This window comes from Corylus avellana, chromosome ca3 (assembly GCF_901000735.1).
Source record: "Corylus avellana chromosome ca3, CavTom2PMs-1.0".
In the NCBI taxonomy this organism is placed as follows: Eukaryota; Viridiplantae; Streptophyta; class Magnoliopsida; order Fagales; family Betulaceae; genus Corylus; species Corylus avellana.
The window spans coordinates 15,125,927-15,145,519 of record NC_081543.1 but is presented as its reverse complement, the minus strand read 5'-3'; the positions used below and the strand labels follow the sequence as shown (position 1 = coordinate 15,145,519).

The 19,593-nt window shown below is 35.7% G+C and overlaps 2 protein-coding genes across 2 annotated transcripts in view; one reads left to right on the top strand and one right to left on the bottom strand.

Moving 5' to 3' along the window:
- Positions 1-13,991: 13,991 nt before the first annotated feature.
- On the top strand, positions 13,992-17,300 carry LOC132175263 (light-harvesting complex-like protein 3 isotype 1, chloroplastic). The gene is made up of 3 exons (XM_059587142.1): positions 13,992-14,538; positions 16,596-16,733; positions 16,837-17,300. Exons 1-3 carry the CDS (start codon positions 14,124-14,126, stop codon positions 17,085-17,087), a joined length of 804 nt encoding a protein of 267 aa, XP_059443125.1. The 5' UTR covers positions 13,992-14,123; the 3' UTR covers positions 17,088-17,300.
- Positions 17,301-17,886: 586 nt separating this feature from the next.
- The window catches only part of LOC132174161 (glutamate dehydrogenase 2-like), a 1,859-nt gene continuing 152 nt past the window's right edge, over positions 17,887-19,593 (bottom strand). The window contains exons 2-6 of the mRNA XM_059585855.1: positions 19,369-19,485; positions 19,027-19,277; positions 18,550-18,625; positions 18,371-18,457; positions 17,887-18,236 (exon numbers count right to left, since the gene is read on the bottom strand). Coding sequence (XP_059441838.1) covers positions 18,051-18,236; positions 18,371-18,457; positions 18,550-18,625; positions 19,027-19,277; positions 19,369-19,485 — 717 coding nt within the window. The 3' untranslated portion in view covers positions 17,887-18,050. The remainder of the gene's footprint in view (positions 18,237-18,370; positions 18,458-18,549; positions 18,626-19,026; positions 19,278-19,368; positions 19,486-19,593) is intronic.

Genomic DNA, 19,593 nt, shown 5'->3' with positions numbered 1-19,593 from the left:
AGACATTTAAGTGATTTTTTTCAAAATACTTTTCAAATAATGTGGCAACCATTCTTTTTCTTTAAAAAATTTTAATTCTCTCATTTAAAAATATTTTTTTAAAAAATAGTGCTTATCATACCATTTGAAAAAAATTCTTAAAACATCCAACAGTACTCAAAGAACAATACTTTATCCGCCAAGTCATATATTGACACCGATAATTTTTTTTTCTTTTATTGTCTTCTGACTTGACTTCCTTATTTAATTATTAAAGTTTGAAAATGAAAGAGACACGTGTGGGCTCACAATAGGACCCCCAATGGAAGGGCCCATTCCAATAATTCACATTCGGACAACTGTGGCTCCCACCACTCACTTCAATGCATGTTGTATTTGATACTGTTTCAGGTGAGTCCTAAAGGGCTGTGAAATGAAATGTGAGGAAAAAGTAGAAGAAAAAATATTAAGATGGCACGTGATGGGTTAATCGTCTCTTTTAACATTTTTGGCTGATTAAATTGAGGTTTTTTGTATAAAATAATAGTTTGATAGACTCGGATAGTACAATTGACAGTTTATAAAAAAAAAAAAAAAACATAACAGTGCATTGTAGTTGATAGAAGAAAAAATAATTATCCCTTAATTAAATGTTATGGGAGTTTTGTTGTAAATTTTTTGTTTAATAATAATAAAAATTAATCGATGGAATATAAATGTGAAATGAGATGTGATTTTTATTTTTCTATTAAATTGAGAAGAGTGTATTATTGCCAAACGGGCTAGGCCTGCTTTGAAAGCTAAACTGAAAAATTTCGATGTAGAAGACTCGAAGAGTGAAGTCTTTTCATTTAGATAAACTTGTGACCGATTAAAACGTTACATCTTCTTTTTATCTTTAATGGGCTATGTTTCTCTAGATTTATTAGGTACTCGGAAAAGGCTTTACTGATTTTGTCCGGTTACGACATTAATAAATAATTACCCCTTAATTAAATGTTATAGAAGTTTTGTTGTAAATTTTTTGTTTAATAGTTATTAGGTACTTTTAAGACAGTATTCATATGAAAATTTGTGCATTTAGATAAACTTGGCAGACCAATTAATAAAGCATTGTCAAATCTTTTTTATTTCACATGTCCTATTTTCTTGGATACCCACAAAGTCACGTCACAATACTAAATAAAATATAAGCACTTTCATTTTGAGATACAATTTTAATATTTTATTTTAAAAGTTTAAATTAATTAATTTGAATTGAATGATTTTGTATTTGATTTTTTTTGCCATTTATTATTTGATGCGACACTCACCATAAGAGAAATGTTAAGTGTTCTTATAATATTTTTTTAGTATTTTTCTAACTGTGATGTGGCTTTTAAAATTACTAATAGATTAAAAGTCAATAATAATAATCTCAAATTCAACGATAATTTTAAAAGCCACATCATAGTTAGGAGAACACTAAAAGAACACCTAACATTTCTCTTTAACTTATCACATGATACTTTGGCGCTCCAGTCCCCACTTTTCACATTTGATTTTATTTTCTCTTAAACATATGCCATGAGAAATCAAATGATTATATATTGTTTCTTCTTGACTCGTTTATTGTACAGAAATACGTGAAAAATGAAATAAATAGTCATTTTTATTTTATTATTTTTAAGAATGGTTTTTTTTTTTACTATTTATTTGATTATTATTATTTTAAAAAAAAAAAAAAAAAAAAACCTAGTTTCACAATCTTATAAAAGGTGGATGGGCCAGTCTTCTCCTTTGCCAAGTGATTAATAACTCTACAAAAAAAAAAAAAAAATGGATGAGAGTTTGAGGGATGCTGCTCAACAAGGAAATATTGATGCTTTGTACTCTTTGATACGGAGAGATGCATATTTTTTGGATACAATCGATAGAATTCCATTTGTTGAGACTCCTTTACACATAGCAGCATATGCGGGACACACCAAGTTTGCCATGGAGATCATGAGATTAAAGCCGACATTTGCTAGGAAGCTCAATCAAGATGGTTTCTCCCCTATGCACCTTGCTTTGCAAAATAATCAAACCCAAGTGGTGCTCCTGCTACTTGATGCGGATGAAGACCTTGTTCGTGTACAAGGAAGGGAGGGTGTGACTCCTTTGCATTATGTAGCTGAAATAGGAAACGTCCATCTTTGGGCTGAATTTCTAAAAGCATGCCCCAAATCTATTGAATATGTAACAATTCGTAGAGAGACTGTCCTGCATATTGCCCTCAAATACAACATGTTCGATGCTTTTCGGCTCTTGCTGGGATGGCTTCAGCGGGCCTGGTTTAGAAATGCCTCGTTGTGGGAGAAGAAGTTGCTCAACTGGCAGGATGACGAAGGCAACACTTTGTTGCACATTGCAGTATCCAAAAATCAACCCCAAGCAAGTTCTCTCCACTCATGTTTTCTACTAAAGAGAGCGAATATGATTGGTACAATGGAGGTATATACATCTTAACGTGCAAAGGGTTACTATAAGGATTTAATTACAGAAACATGCGAAAATTTGTCTTCCAATGATTTTACTTCAACTTCTGGTTGGGATATTTAGTGTTTTTTTTTTTTAAACTCCTTATTTGATATCATTTGCTTTAAATTTGTTTATTTATTTTTTTTCAAGTTTGCTTTAGCGTTTGGGGGCCGGGGTTGAATAATATATATAGGCTATTATGCATTGATGAGATCATGATTGTGCATATATCTTTATATATATCTTGCTGATTGTGCGACTATTATTGAATTTTAGGTCCTTCTTCCATTGTAAAGTTGATATAAGTGCCAAGAATTCAAGGGGTTTTACGGCATTTGACATGTTACAATTAGGGCACACACAGGACAAGCACACCCAACAGATCAAGGACATGCTATGTCGTGCCAGATGTTTTAGTATTTTGCATCTTCCGAGAATTGAGTCTCTTGCAGATTACTTGAAATCTCCTATCAGATTTGACGAGAAGATATACATATTATTCCTCCGTCAAAGAACAAAAATCACAAATGACACGCGCAATATCTTGTTGGTGGTTGCTGCGTTGCTTGTAACAGTCACCTTCCAAGCAACAGTGATCCCTCTTAGAGGAGTTTGGCAAGATAACTATAACCCTCCTACTACCAATAACTACTCCAATAGTATTGCCCCAACCACAAATAATGGTGAATACACTAGTCCAACCCCACACTATGCGGGTGTAGCAATCATGGGTGACTATCTTTTCCTTATCTTCTCAGTTTTAAACTTTATATCATTTTGTGTAACAGTCTTTACAATATTTGTCCTCCTTCCTGGGGGTCTTAGAAGTGGATTATTCAGCGTACCCCTTTATATCCTCTCTTTGTGTTTTATCTTGTCATTATGGATCACAGCTCCAGTAAGCATTAATGGAGGTATTCCGACGCTTTGTTGTTTTATGTTTTCTCCTCTGCTGATTGTGTGTTTGGAAGGCATTATGAGGCTGAGACGAAGAAAACTTGTCCAAGCCTTTCTTCCGAAAGCGAAAGTGCTTGATGCGACTCTTACATAGATTGGTGGGATTTCGCTAATCCACTCAAGCGCTTTGTTATTTAAGTAATCATGGATGAACCCTTTTTCTTGTAACTTGCTTTCCCACAACATTTTGCCTAATTAATAATCTATCTCCTCCCATATATGGACTCTTGCTACTCTCTATTGCTTCATACCCATGAATATGATTCTCCTCCTTTATTGCTATTTCCTTTCATTTTCGATCAATTATAAGTACTCCATCTTCATTTGATAAACGTCGGTGGTGAAATTCGTCCTGCTTTCGTTGTATATAATTTTCAATTTGTTCAAGGAGGAGGTGCAATGCGAGCTAAGCAGTTGGTTAGCCCGTTTGAACAAGAAAACGCTTGGTAGTTGGTTCAACTTCAAGCATTAGAGATTTTCTCTGCCGGGCCTTGATTTAAAAAGAGTCTGACTTGGCCCGAGCTGCTAGGCCATAAATAATTAAAGGCCTGGCTAGGCCTGAAAACAGGCCCTCAATACGCCCTCAATGTGGGTTTCACTTGGACCAAAAGCTAGGTTTTCGGCTTTCAATTATCTAACTTTTTAAATAATTACAAAAATATAATTAGAAATAACTTATAGGTAATTGTAAGTAATTATATGAACTAAAAATAAAAAGTTTAAATAGTTTTATAAAATTAGAAATCAATAGAAAAAAAATTATAAATTATTATAAATTTGCATATGTATTCAAAAGTAATTGTAAATAAATTTATACAACATTTAAACCAAAAAATTATAAATTATTATAAATTGTTACTAAGTGACTAGAAGAGGTTGTGTCTTTTCATTTCATATTATTAACTGTACAATATTGCTATACTGATGGAATATATAAATTTAATTACTTAATTATTACTCTAATACTCGGCCCAACACGTGAAATATTTAATTTAACTGGGAGGTGATTTGATGAAGTTAAGGTTTGATCTCAGGACCTTTCACTACAAAAAAAATCAGCATTAGTGACGTGTACACTGTTCACCATTTTTTGCCACGTCACTATTTGGTGACATGGCAGTAGTTGACACATCACCAAATAAAAAAGTAATGTGTACGTATTGACACATTACTAATTCAACAATTAAAAAAAAAAATCGATTATGGTGTTATTTTTTTGACGTGTCAAATTGACACGTTACTACTAGATGATATGTTAAAATCGACACGTCACCTAGTGGTAACGTGTGAAAATACCACGTTACCCTGCGACACGCTACCAAAGGGTAACGTGTGAAATCGCCACGTTACCCTTTGGTAACGTGTCAGTCTGACACGTTACCAAAAGCGTAACATGTCAATTTGACACGTCACTATTAGGTTACGTGTCAATTTGACACATTACCATTTAAAATTACTGTCTATATTTCAACCAAAAAAAAAAAAATTGATTGTTAGAAAAATTTTAAAAAATATGACCGTTATGACCGTTAAAATATGAAAAATGGTTGTTTAAAATATGACCGTTATTACCCGCATCAAACGTACGTCAACATTTTCTTTAGTTATTTTGGAAATTTGTTGAAATTGTTTGAAAACGTACTTTTATTTTTTTGCCTCAACAATGAAAAATGGTTTATTTAATTCCTCCCCTCTTCCTTTAATAGTTAGAGAACATATAAACAAATAATTTTAAAAAATTATATATATATATATATATATATATAGTGAATTGTTAATTAAAATAGTGAGGCTACTAATATGATTGTTAGGAAAATACAATTTTTATAAAAGTTATAAAAATTGTGATAAAAGCGTTCACAAGAACTCATAATAGGAACACTTAGTTGTGATAAAAGTTATTCTTTTGACAAATGCAACCAATATATGGTGGAATATAGAAATACTCTGCAACAATTTCAGAATTAGCTAGTGTGTGACTGTAACTCTGACAAAACAAAACCAAGGGAGAAGTCACATTTGATTGCCTACAAAAGGAGACCATGGTGCTACTATTATGTTTGAATGGGCTAAAGACAAATATTAATGGGGCTTTTTTTTCTACTTAGTTGGGCCTTATTAAATCGAAAGAAGAAAAGCCTTCTGGCTCTTTCCAACATTGAAATCCACATAAAAAATAAATAAATCTTAAATTAATAGAAATACTTTCTCTTTGGTTTATTTCCTAGCCACTCCATAATCGAGATCAAGACCAAGAGCCGTTAAGCATTAAATATCTTTTATACCAAACACATTAGTATATATATCAACTATTAATGTCGACATGAATGAATTTGTTTTTATATTTTTCTTAAAAGAGCATAACTACTCGACTTCTAATTGGCATTTTATAATTTTCTCTTCTATCCATCAAGTCTCATGTCTCCATAACATTTTTTACATTGAAACCTTAACCGTCTAAAATTTGATAAGCATTCAGTACACCTCAAAAGAAATTCACCGTTTGTTTCGTACATACTCAATGCAAAAGGTACAGCATTGAAAAAGGAAAGACCAAATGACAATAGGGAAAACCCTTTCTTTCGAAGCTTGTTCCGGAGCCTCCTCATGCACTTCTTCAATATATGCCTCAACAAAGGATATTTTTTCCAATATTTAATTATCCTTTATAAACCCTAAGTGATGCAGGAGAAATTTGAGAAAATTGATATTTTAATTATGTATGTGTTCAAAACTAGATTCCAGTTCAAAACTTTTGATAGATCTATTGCAATTTTTGAAAAATTTTGCTTCCATGTAAATAATTTTTTTTTTTTTTGTACATTTAATTGAAAATTTTCAATTAATATTTTTTTTTCAATTAAATTTTGATTTGCTGCTGGGTTTGGGTTTTTGAAAATCATATTCTATGATATTCTTTGAAAAAAATATATATATATTTTTGTTTTTAATAATTTTGTAAACTTTAGCAACGTGTTAAACTTGAGTCACTTGACGTATTACTAAAACTTTAGTAATGTGTCAAATCTGACACGTCACCAAAGGGTGACGTGTCAAAAATTCACACGTTACTAAAGTCCCAATAGTGACATCCCTTTTTTGACCCGCCACACACGTTGCTAATGATACATCACTAACAATTAGTCAATAAATCTCAACTTTTTGTAGTGAGATGTCCATGCTGACATCAACTCCTTTCATCTTTCTCGAGGGCCTACACCACTTGGAGAACATCTCCTTTTAGGACCACCCTAATTATGTTAATGTCTCTAATAAACTACTAAAAAAATTGTTAATATTTCCTAATAACAAAAATATTATTCATAAAATTAAAACAAATTCTTAAAGTTATATAAATAAATATAAACTAGAAATTAAAAAAGAAACTGGTAATCCCAAATGTGAAATGAAGACTTTTTGGTCTCGCGCGCAATATATATATATATAGCTATGTTTGGGAAGAGCCAGGCCCGGTACTGTAGCTGCAGTGCCAACTGACACGTGGCAGTAGAAATTGATTTTTTATCTTAATTTTTTTTTTAAAAATCAAAATATTAGAAAAAAAAAAAGGGGGTGGGGAACGCTGGGGTGGTTCCAGCCACCCCTTGGCCAAAATGGGGTGGCCGGACCACCCCATTTTTTTTTTTTTTAATATTTTGATTTTAAAAAAAAAAATCAATTTCTGCTGTCTGACACTGTAGCTGAAACAGTGCCGTTCCAGCTACAGTACCAGGCTTGGCTCTTCCAAACATAGCTTATGTGACAGGTCTTTGTTGCCATGCATTTAGAACGAATTGATCACGAATTAGTTGGTTGTTGAACAGTGAAAAGTGTTATTAATTTCCACACCGATATTTGCATCCACATAAATGAGCCTGAACGAATTAATGACAAATGTGAAATGAAGACTTTTTGGTCCTTGTTGCCATGTATTGTCAAAGCTCCAAATTAGGACGAATTAACCACAATCAGTCAGGAAGTAGTTGGTTGTTGGACGTTGGAAATTAAAGTGTTATTAATTTTATTTTATTTTTTTATTTTTATTTATTTTTTTTTTTTCAGGAAAATTAATCTGATTTCATTAATAGTGATCAAGAGTATAAAAGCTCTTATAATCACAGAACATACAGTTCTGCAATATTATAATCGAAGCTAAAAGATTACACGTCAAAAAATCGAAAATATAGCAAATCTTACAATGAAAAACCAATCTATAACGTCAAACATCCGTTATCACAACCCAATCTTCAGATTATAAAACAGATCTGCTAACGCAGACTCATTTTGGGAGCACAAAAAGCCATTTCTCAGATATGAGCAAAAAACTCACACCCAAACTGTTCCCCTCTCGACCTGAAAGTTAGAAGCATTATTCGCGTTCTCAACCCAACGGCTAGAACCATAAAATAAAAACAACAACAACAACAAAAAAACAAAAACAAAAACCCCCACAAGCAGTAATGGAGAAGTACGACATCGTAGATGTTAAAATGCTTTGATAGTATATTGAAATAATAGAGAGATATAGAAAAGCTGAAGAATAATAGGAAGAGCAGAAGCACACAATGAACTACATTGTATTGATTCTTAAGTTATGATAATGAATACATATACCTCTACTTATAGAAAGACAAGTAATCTAATAGACTAAGGAAAAAAAAAAAAGATTTCATTGATGGGTTGTACTATGGTACATTGATATCATTGTCACAACTTAAGAAATCGATAGCCACATTTGCATTATAACCTAATTAAGAGAACTACTCACAATTGGGTCCTCTGTAATTGATAATTTATATAACGCAATTTGACCTCGTATGTATGGTCTCAATGTAGACTTAATTTACAGATTATACAATAATAAATTATATAGCAGTTTAGCTTTTGCCAACAAAGACACTAAAAAAACCAAACAAAAGCTAGTTAATGTGGACAAACCCATAAGATTCCAATTAAGATGTAAAAAATAAAAATAAAGCGCACGGGACATCCTTTACGCTTCATTGTTGGGTAGATTTGGAAGCCTCATAATTTTGTACTAATTCGCCTTATACTGTTTACAAACTTGTGATGTTTTAGCATGTCCTTTGTAAGTAATTACACTTTGAGGTTCCAATTCACTGTGAAGATGGAGTTCATCTTTTTAAGTCTGCTTATGAATAAAAATTATAATTTTGAAGTGACACTTAAATTTTGGGATAACATGAACTGTGCATGATGTTTGTGGGTAACATTTATGGAAAACCCTCACGAGACTTCACTCGTCCTCTAGAAAATTCTTAAAGGTTTAAAAGGCTTGTTACATATGCTAAATGCAGTTGTACATCCCACGAAATATGGATTTATCATTCTGTTCTCTATTTTTCACTTTTGTTGTTAGTTTTGTATTATTAAGAGACTAGCAATATGTATGTTTGAGGGTGTGTTAAGCGCTAAAATATTCATATTTTCAGCCCTTAACTTACATGTTTTAATCATTTGGTTTTAGTTAATTAGGTCATTTTAATTCATTTTTGTGTTTTTCATACTTTTGTAGGCTTTTGGAATAAAATGAAGTAAATCGAGAAGAATTGGGCTCAAATAGAGAAGATGAGAAAAGTAGGAGCCCCTGACACTACGATGATCAAGTGCAATACCAGAGAAGACATAGCATAAAGCAGGCCACGAGAGCTCGAGCGCACAACAGGAGAGGCTCGATCGCAGACCTGCAATCGAGCACACACGGGTTGCGATCAATCGCACCCGTGCGTAGGAGACAAATCAAAGTTGTGGCCAGATTGTCATTTTTTTCATATTAGGGTTTTTTCAACTCCCAATTGTAATGGGTTTTGAAACCCTACGAAATTTCTAGGTTTACTAGTTTGTCAAGGACTTCTAAAGCCTATAAATGGACCCTTAAGCCTCTAGAGCAGGTATGCTTCGTAAGGAGAAGATGTTTAACATCAACTTTATGTGTAACTAATTTATTTAGTAGGGTTAGATTGAAGCCCTAGTTATGTTTTGTTAATATTCAATATTTGCGCATTTGCAATGATCTTGTTATGATATCTAACTTGATTAATACCTAGTTTCATGAATTCTTCATATATGTATGCCTGATCAACATGTGCATGTGGTATGGACTACTTAGTTAAATCAATTTGGATGACCGAGTCCTGGGTTTAACATAAGTAACAAAAGTAATCCACACCGGGTTCTTGGGTTAATCAACATGGGGAACCGGGAGTATACACCCATTCCTTAGGCCTTATGTGTTTGTCGATTTTCACAGAATATATGCTTTTCTAAATAACAACTTAGTATACACCATGCTAAATCCTTTAGGGAAGAAAATAGTTAGAGTATACACCAATGCCTAACTCATTGCTTAGGAAAATCTATACCTTAAAGAGTATACACTCATGCCCTCAGGTTGACAAACATTAGATAGACATAACTTGATCAAAACATTGGCATATTGATATATTAGCTTAATATAATTAGTGCTGGATATCAAAGCCCTACATTTTTATCATTATCAATTTAAATCCAATCTCTGGTCTTATTTTACTTTGGGAATTGAATTTAGACAAGATTCAGCAGTCCTCGTGGGAATGACTCTGTATTTGCACACTATACCACTATGTTGACCTCGTGCACTTGTGGGTAAAATATCAAGTTATTTGCCTATTAATTTAAGTAGGTAATTATGGAACAAGACTGAGGCAAGTCCTAATTTCCACTCAAGTTTTATAGAGTTGGTATATGTTGCGCAAAGGATTCAATCTCCAAAAATTGTCTTCCAAATTTTTAGTTAAGCCTTCGGTCGTGTGATAGTTATTTTTATTTTTGTTCTTGGGGCGAGTGTTTGGATGAGTAATTATGTATCTCTACTTGTCTACGTCTTGCAGGTAGTGTCGTTGTTACAGGATACATGATTTGTTGATTTAGACGCCAAGAATTTAGAGGGTGATACGGTCTTTGACATCTTGGCCAAGGTGGACAACCAACGGATCAGTGATATGCTCATGCGACGAAAACATCCTGCCAGATGTTTAACTGCACTTGGATATTGCTTCAATAGACTTGCATTAGTTGCATATTGCGTATAATTTCCTCTCATAGTACTGCTACGACAACGTCGTGTAAATTTGATCCAAACTCTTGAAAAGTGTGGCGTAAAAATACGTCGTCAGCAAACAGTTATAACAGAGGAGAAGCGGAATGCCTTGTTGGTTGTTGTTGCACTGCTGATAACGGTCACCTACCAAGTAGCACTAAGCCCTCCAGATAAGCAATACAATGAGTTCAACTGCACAGCCCCAGTCAACGCTACCGGGGCCAATCAGCAATTCAACTTCACAGCCCCGAATCCAATCAACGCTACCGGTGCCAATCAATACTTCAACTGCACTGCCCGCTTCAACGATAGCAGTAGTGAAGTTAACTCATCCCTACACCAATATGAAGTTCTGTTCTTTTTGTCGAACACTCTAGCCTTTTTCCTAACAAACTTTATACTTTTCTTCCTCCTCCCTCCTGATGATTTACTTGGACACCAGCTCTTCGCCCTCGTTCTATTCCTCTCTCTTTGCTATTGCTCTTCAACTCCGGTACTAAATGCTCATTCATTTATACACGTTCTTGGTCTAGTGTTGTTTATTCCACTTTATTTCTTTCCTTTGATACCTATGGTGGCTATGAACAAGCGAGTCGAACATTTTTCTTCCGATATATTACAGAGTGAAAGTGTTTGTCACAACATTAACATATAGGATGGGTCGATCGGTGGCATGATGCTAATTCCCCAACACAGTTATATATATATATATATATAAATGCATGCATGCCACCGCGAATCTTCTCTTTCTTACTCATATATCCGCCATCCATCCTTTTCCTCTAATTAATTATATATTAATTGTTGCTTGCTTTCTTTCTACACAATCTTACCTTCCTTCTCCACAAACCAAACCTTCCCCACGGCTTCTCTTCTCTCTACACTAGTCTTCTCCTACGTGCCCACTAAAAGGAAAACTCACAATTTGATTGCCTATAAAAGGAGACACCCTGGCGCATGCTACTATTATGCGATAGAAGCGAAGAAGAAGATGAAGTCGTGTCAGCTATTCCAGTGAGAATGCTACTTTATTTCTTTGAAATTTGGTGTGGTGATTGTTTTTTTCCTTAGCAAGAGTTTGGTTTATGTACTTTTTTTTTTTTTTTGGAGCGAGATTAGTGCCGTGTGCTCTTTTTTTTTGAGTGAGATTGGTGTGTTGTATTAGAAAGCTTTAATGAATAAAACTCACCCTTAAACGGAAACCGGCTTCTCTCATTCTAGTGAGAGAAGCTTCTCCTTCTCTCTAGGTAGAGAATACACCACTTCTTTGTGAGGTTTTCCACCACCATCGGTGTGGTTTTTTGGGGAGGAGGGATTTCTTTCCTCCTCCCCTCCCCCATTTCTTCTTCTCTTATCCTTGTTTTTCCTTTACCGTCTTTGTTTTCATGTAGCCCAATGCCTTCACTGTGTTTTTATTTGGCTCATTTCCTATTTTGTTCTGGTTACTTGCACTATTTATTTTTGTGTTTGAGTCTATTGTAAGGAAGCTCACTCCTTTTCGGTATTTTGATCTTGTAACCCTTTCCTAATTTGTTTAAAAAAAAGAGAAAAAGCTTTAATGAATGTTTCTTGCGTTATTATCATCTTTTCTTTTTTTCTTTTTTTTTTTTTAAAAAAAATTTCTTAGAATTAGTAATAATTTTAAAAGTCGCTTAACAAATTCTTAAAATAAGAGTATAGGATTATTAGGAGTGAGAAATTATGTAGCATTCCTCTATTTTATTTCTTTTGTGCGAAAAGCTAATCTCCTTGTCAACAATCTGAGATGAACATAACAGGCTTTATTAACCTAATTACGTGGGGGCCGTCCCTACAATATTGTTATTCTCAATCTCCTTTTTTTCTTAAAAGAATATGTAAACTTAGAGGCAAAAAAGAACTAAGAAATAAATTATATTTGATAAATAGTTTCTGTCATTTTTCTTTATTCTTGTACCTATAAATTCGTAAATTTAACAAACCTCCATTTTCATGACGCAAAATTATTTTTAAAAAATGTGTATTTTTTATTTTTAAATAATTAAAATATGTTATTAATCTCAGAATCGAGTGTGTATTTATTTAAGGGTCGTGAATATGCTACAAATATTTTAGCCATGTTTGTAAAATCACATTCAGTAAGGCTCCGTTTACTTCAATCTAAAATGGTTTTCAGAAAATGATTTCTGTATTTTACGGTGTTTACTTCAACGTAAAATAGTGGTCAACGGAAAATATTTTCTTTTTGACTGAAAATTCTTTTTTAACTTTCGAAAAATGGTTTACGGTTTTGAAAACCATAAACCATTTTCCGACTATGAGCATCTCATTCTTAAATTGATAGACCTTGGCAAGACCTGCTCAGAACCTCGCCGGGAGTTGACTGGGTCCCACCCGAGACTTGACCGGGACTTGTCTAGGACCTAACCGAAACTTGCCTGGGACTCGCCCAGGACCTGACCGGGACCCTCTCGGGACTTGACCGGGACCCGCCCAGGGCCAGCCCGGGACCCTCTCGGGACCTACCCGAGACTTGACAGGGACCCCCCCAGGACCCTGGTGGGACCTGCCTGGAACCTAACCGGGACTTGCCTGGGACCCATCCGAGACCTGACCGGGACTCGCCCCGAACCTACTTGGGACTTGATTAGGACCCATGCCGGGACCTGCCTAGGACCTGCCCGGGACCTGCCCGAAACTTGACCGGGACCTAATCGGGAATTGCCCGGAACCCGCCCGGGACCTAACCGGGACTTGCCCGGGACCGCCTAGGACCTGCCCTGGACTTGACCGAACCTACCCGGGACCTAATCAGGACCTGCCATGACTTGACCGAGACCCGCCCAAAACTTGCCTGGGACCCTGCTGGGACCCGCCCGAGACTTGATTGGACCTGCCCAAGACCCGCCCAGGACTTGCACGGTCAATTCCTAGGGGGGTCCCGGTCAAGTCCCGAGTGGGTTCTGGTCAAGTCCTGGGTGGGTCGCGGCGGGGTCCCAGTCAAGTCTCGGTCAAGTCCTGAGCGAGTCCCGATCAAGTGTAGGGTAGGTCCCAGCGAGGTCCCGAACAAGTCCTGTACAAGTCCCGATGTAAACCTTATTGGAAAAAATATATATTAAAAAAAAATTATTTTCCTATGCAAGGTAAACACAGCAAAATGTTTTCGACAGAAAATATTTTCAGAGAAAATAGCTTTTCTTAAAATATTTTACTAAAAAAACTATTTTACGTCAAAGCAAACGGAGTCTAAGAATATTCTAACACAATTCTTATGAAATTTTTATGGTCATGAATTAATCCGTTTGAACTTTGAATTATGTTGAAGTCAAGAAAAGTGCCTGATATATATAGTATTTTACCCAAATATTTTGAAAAAAGAAAAAAGAAAAAAAAAAACGGAAATTATGATGCTATTACCAGGCCACCAACGGGGAAGTCCCCAATTAAGTTCAATGTTTAGTATCTTATCATCGAAGCTGCGAAAGTATACAAAGGTAGAAACCAATAATTTGGCCATTTCTGAGGCTGAGGAACGGATAGCCCAAAAAACCCATCAAATGTTCTGAGAGATCAAACCCCTTCCCCCAACCCTCCTTCCAACCAAAGCATGCCCATTTCCATGGCCTTGTTTTCTCCGCCAACCCACCCTCCATCCCTTTCTCCCTCTATATCTCCCAAAACCCATCTCACCGTCAAACCTCACCTCTCACTCAGACAGCCCAAGACGCCTTTCTTCCTCCTCTCCACCACCAGGGCCTCAGCAGACAATGGAGCTGGAACTTCAGCCTCAGCTGCAACCGCACTTGAACCGGAAGCAGGCCAGAAGGTAGCTGAACCTCCGCAGCCGGTAGTTGAGAAGGATGCAAGCTCTGCTGGGGCCAATGGGTCTGCAGGGGCAGCGGAAGCAGTAGAAGTTAAGGTGGTGAGTAAGTTTGAGGATCCCAGATGGGTCGAAGGGACTTGGGACTTGAAGCAGTTTGAGAAAGATGGAAAACCTGACTGGGATGCTGTTATTGATGCTGGTAAGGTTTTGGGTTTGTGTTAATTTGGCTTCGAAGTACTTTATTTTGCTTTATGGTCTAGGATTTCGTTTGTTTCCAATCTGAGTTTGAGTTTGTTTCTGCCACACTTCTGCACAGCTTGGGTGTACCGATGTTGTTTGTTGTCTATGGAAACTAGACACATACGACTTGAAAATTATAAATTTTAGTGAGCTATAGCTATCTTTTCTCATGATCTGTAATGAAAGCGTTCACAAGAACTCATAATAGGAACACTTAGTTGAGATAAAAGTTATTCTTTTGACAAATGCAACCAATATATGGTGGAATCTGCAACAATTTCAGAATTAGCTAGTGTGTGACTGCAACTCTGCCAAAACAAAACCCATCAAGATTATTTAGTCTAGAACTTAAAAGGTGCTACTACCATAGTGGAAATAGAATAATAATTCATAAACATTAAGATTAAAAACTAATTTTCTTTCATCGTCCCCAATTGGAAGGCCAAGAACTGATGTTGGTTTTGAGAAAGAAGTCAATAGCTTGTAATTCTATAAAATATGTTTACCTATTTCAAAACATGGTTCTAGTTGGTCGCATATACTTGGGCTAAGGATCAGTTGATTTTAATTGTTATTTTTGACTGTAATTCTAATGGGATTATCTGTGTAACCTAAGATTAGGTGGTTTTTGGAAGTTTCTTTGCTGGAACAGCCTAGATTCGGTGAACGAATCTTCATTTCTTTGATTTCAGATTAAATCTATGTCTTGCTTTAATTGGTCTCGGCCAATTACCAAAATTGACTAGACCACACCACAAGTGGCATCTCGAAGGATGAGAAATTCCCATTCTTGTTGTACCCGACCCTTGTAGTCATTGTCTAGACTTGATATATGTGATCAGAGTAATTGTAATCAATAATAATTGGCACTTGTGATCTCTTGCACGTTGAGTTCTGGGCCTCAAGGTGATTATGTTCTGGGGAATTTTGAAGTGAATGTCTCTACACTTGGAAGTTGGAACATAGATCTGTCGACTGACCATCATGATATCAAGCTATGTAACCTCATGGTTGTGATTGGAGAATTGAAATTATTTGGAACATCCACTATTATGAGTGCAGAGGGAGTCCTCCATCTTTTTCTGCACAAGCTAAGCTCTATGTTTTTTATTCCCATCTACTAACAAGGAGATCATAATTTTAAGCTGAGATTAACAATTATGGCTGGCCGTTGTACTTGAAACCCAAACTCAAAATAGATGTCACTCTACAATCAAAGGTGCTTTACTTTATCGTGCTATTGATCTCTTGTAGGTGGTCCTATCCTATGTGCTCAACTGTTCATGGAGCAACACCAAGAGATCTAGTGCCCTCCTTGTTTTCCATTATGTAGTAAACCATAAAATCAGGCTTTACTTGATTCTTGGAAACAATGAAGGAAAGGAAAACTGTAAACATGCTTTAAGACTTTAGTTTGGATCTTGGAAACAAGGAGAAAAAGAATCTGTCAGGTTTAGGGTTTCTATTTTTAAGCATTTGTATAGATTGCATCTCCCCTTGTTTCCAAGTTCTTCCTATCTGAAAGTAGGTTTACTATTCTCTAATGTTTTGTGGGGCCAGAGGTGATTACTGATGTGTAAGCATGACTTATTTTCTATTGCTTTAGAGAACCTCATGTCTATTCGCTTGTTTAGTTCCTTTTTGTTTTTATGCATATATGTTATTTTAGCATTACATCAATAAAACTTGTTTTATTTTATTATCATCAATATGCAACTTTTTCCTGGTTAAGTTTCATACAGCTACTTGTATATCAATATCTGTCAGATATACAATTGAATGATGTATTTTCCAAAATACACTGAAGACCCACTAAATACATGTAATTTTTACTTCCCTTATATTTTTGCTTGAAATTTGGATGCTTGCTATCTTTTCCTTGTCTAAAAATGGGGAAGAGAGGATAGGATGAGGTGAAGATGGAATTAGTTATAATTACGTAATGGTGTATTCATTATTCCTCTAGATACCTCGGATTACTTGATTTTAATGGACCTCCTTGGATAATCATTTCAGAGGCTAAGAGGAGAAAATGGCTTGAGGGTAAGCCTGAATCATCCAGTAATGATGACCCTATAGTGTTTGACACATCCATCATACCTTGGTGGGCATGGACGAAAAGGTTCCATCTACCTGAAGCTGAGCTACTTAATGGTTTGTTCTATCCATTTGTTTTCTCTAAAATGAAACATTGATCAGAAAAGAGCACTACTGTCTCATGCTGATCCATCTATGCTGTTCAATGGGTTTTATGCAGGCCGTGCTGCAATGATAGGCTTTTTCATGGCTTATCTGGTTGATAGCTTGACTGGGGTAGGTCTGGTTGATCAAATGGGCAACTTCTTTTGCAAAACTCTGTTGTTTGTAGCCGTTGTTGGAGTTCTTGTGATCCGGAAGAATGAGGATATAGAGAACTTAAAGAAGCTGCTGGAAGAGACAACCTTTTATGACAAGCAATGGCAAGCAACCTGGCAGGATGAGACCCCTGGCGGTTCCAAGAATCAGTAATGAAATTGCGATTCTTGAGTTTGCCCCTTCAAATTTAATCCGCCATCTTTCTTGAATTATCAAAAAAAGAAGTAAAAGAAAAATTAATGAGCTCCTTTTTAGTTACCTGTTATTGTAATTACTTTGTTCTAGTGGAGAATGATGATTTAAATTCCCATCAGTCATTGTATTTTAGTTTTCTAATAATTAGTTCTTTCGCATTTGCAGTTGCAAGCTTCTTTTCTGAATTCCTCTGAACATGTTTTCTTTTTGATGGGGTTCCGTGGAAAGATTTTTGGGGTGGGACTAAGTAGCCTGTAGCATATATGTTTTCAAAATGGAATGCTCTGAGACGCTTGTGTTTTTTTTTTTTTTTTTTTTTTCTTTGGGGGGGGGGGGAGGGGGGAGTTTGGGGTGGATTTCATCATATTAAAAAAAAAAAAAAAAGAGTAAAGTTTCATGAAATGTACTTGTATTTTATTTCTATCAAATAATTAAAAGGTTCTCCGAGAAGCTTTGATCTCGATAATCCATGCATGTAATCATTAGGATAATACAAACCCATTTAATAAAGTGACATGACATGTTCTTTTAAGAATATGTGAGAATTAGATGAGTTTGTATGAATAATAAATTAGCTATAAACCAGTTTGCAGTAAATTTCTAAATTTCTATCCTAGGAAATGAGTTGTAAGCAAAGAAACAAACTTTCAAAGAAAATACTTCATTTCTTTAAATAGCTGATTAGCTGAACTTGAATTTGTTCTTTCTGTGCCTCCACCCAGAGAGTAATGAACCCATCAAAAGCAACACATTTCATGGCTGAATTCCATTATCAAACAGAAAGATACTTGAAAAGGAGCACAAAGAAAGAAAGAAAGAAAGAAAAAAAAGAAAAGAAAGATAAAGGCCAGTAACTTTTTCTTGGATGATAACCTGTGAATGCATCTGATGTGCAAAGAACGGCAGGAATAAGAGATTGGCTCATGCTCCCCAACCCCTCAAGAGGGTAGCACGTGCAACCCGGTTGACGCCCAAACTGAAGGCACCCATTCGCAGGTTGCAGTCATGAAGTTTACACATTGCCTTGATTTCATGGAAAGCCTTTGTCATGTACTTCTTAAGCTCAAAGTTCACTTCCTCTTCTTCCCACATGAATCCTTGAATGTTCTGCAGCACAGAGAAAGAGAGAGATTAAACTCCAATAAATATCAGCTTAATATGAGTACGTACATACCAAAACATCATAATGGAATGATAATTGTGCATTGGAGGGAAGATAGTTTTCTAGCAGTTGCATTCACCTGTACCCATTCAAAGTAGCTCACAGTCACACCACCAGAGTTTGCATATATGTCAGGGAGTATAACAACTCCTTTCTTAGATAAGATCTGCAGAGGAGATAAATTTTTCATAAAATGTTTGAGCTTAGTAAATTATACCTCCCTTGCCAATTAGGAAGAAACACTATCTGCATTATTACCTCATCTGCTTCTGGATCAGTGGGATGGTTTGCACCTTCTATTATGAATTTTGCCTTAATGTCAGCAGCATTTTCCCTTCAAATGAGAAATACAAGTAACCCTGATTCACTTAGCTTGTATTTATTCAAAATAAGCAATATAGAGGCAATACAAAAATGGAAAATGATAAAATGTTTCGATTCTTCATGTCCATTAACAAGTTGTAGTGCACCGAAACGGAAATTGATGAACATATGATCAACAAGTTCTTTCAGGGATAGATCTATAAATCAAAAGATAGAGGGCTCAATTGCTATTTTTTTAGGACTGCAAAAACATTAACAAATAACTCAACACTTAAAATACCCACAGCTACTTTCACCTTTATATCATATCATAACTAAAAAGTAAAAAGCATTACCAAACGAAGCCAGACTCAACATTGGTCCACAGTCTGACAGTAATACAATTATTTGGCAGCAAAGCAGACTACATACTTGTTGAGAACTCCACCCAAGGCGCATGGGATGAGAACATCACATTCATGAACAAGCAAGTCATTTGGGTCCATAAAATCTGCGCCTTGGAAATCCTTGAGAGTTCCAGTGATCTCCCTGTGTTTCAGCAGAGCTGGGATATCAATTCCATTTGGGTTTTTAATTGCACCTGTGATGTCACTAACAGCAACGACCTTGCCTCCCTTTTCATGAATAAATTTGGCCGCCCAGGAACCCACATTTCCAAAACCCTGAAAGTATTATTGAAGAAAAATTACTAAAATATATATTTACATGAATTTTTTCGGATAAAATCCTTGTTACTTGTGATGTTGGTGCTACCTGTAGAGCAAACTTCGTATCAGTAATTGACTTCCCATACTCGGCAAGTAAAGCCTCTGTTGCAAAAACCACTCCGAGTCCTGTTGCAGCCTCCCTTCCCAATGAACCCCCAAGATCCTAAAATGGCGAAAAAAAAAAAAAAAAAAACTTCAGTTCCATACGCCCTGAGAATTAGCCACAATCTGTTTCTCTCTCTCTCTCTCTCTTACGAACAATAGGTTTTCC

Excerpts from the sequence above, each read along its gene's own strand:
- LOC132175263 (XM_059587142.1), top strand. The coding sequence starts at position 14,124 with ATGCCCATTTCCATGGCCTTGTTTTCTCCGCCAACCCACCCTCCATCC. Across the intron at positions 14,539-16,595 it reads GGATGCTGTTATTGATGCTG|AGGCTAAGAGGAGAAAATGG; the intron begins GTAAGGTTTTGG and ends TAATCATTTCAG. Across the intron at positions 16,734-16,836 it reads TGAAGCTGAGCTACTTAATG|GCCGTGCTGCAATGATAGGC; the intron begins GTTTGTTCTATC and ends GGTTTTATGCAG.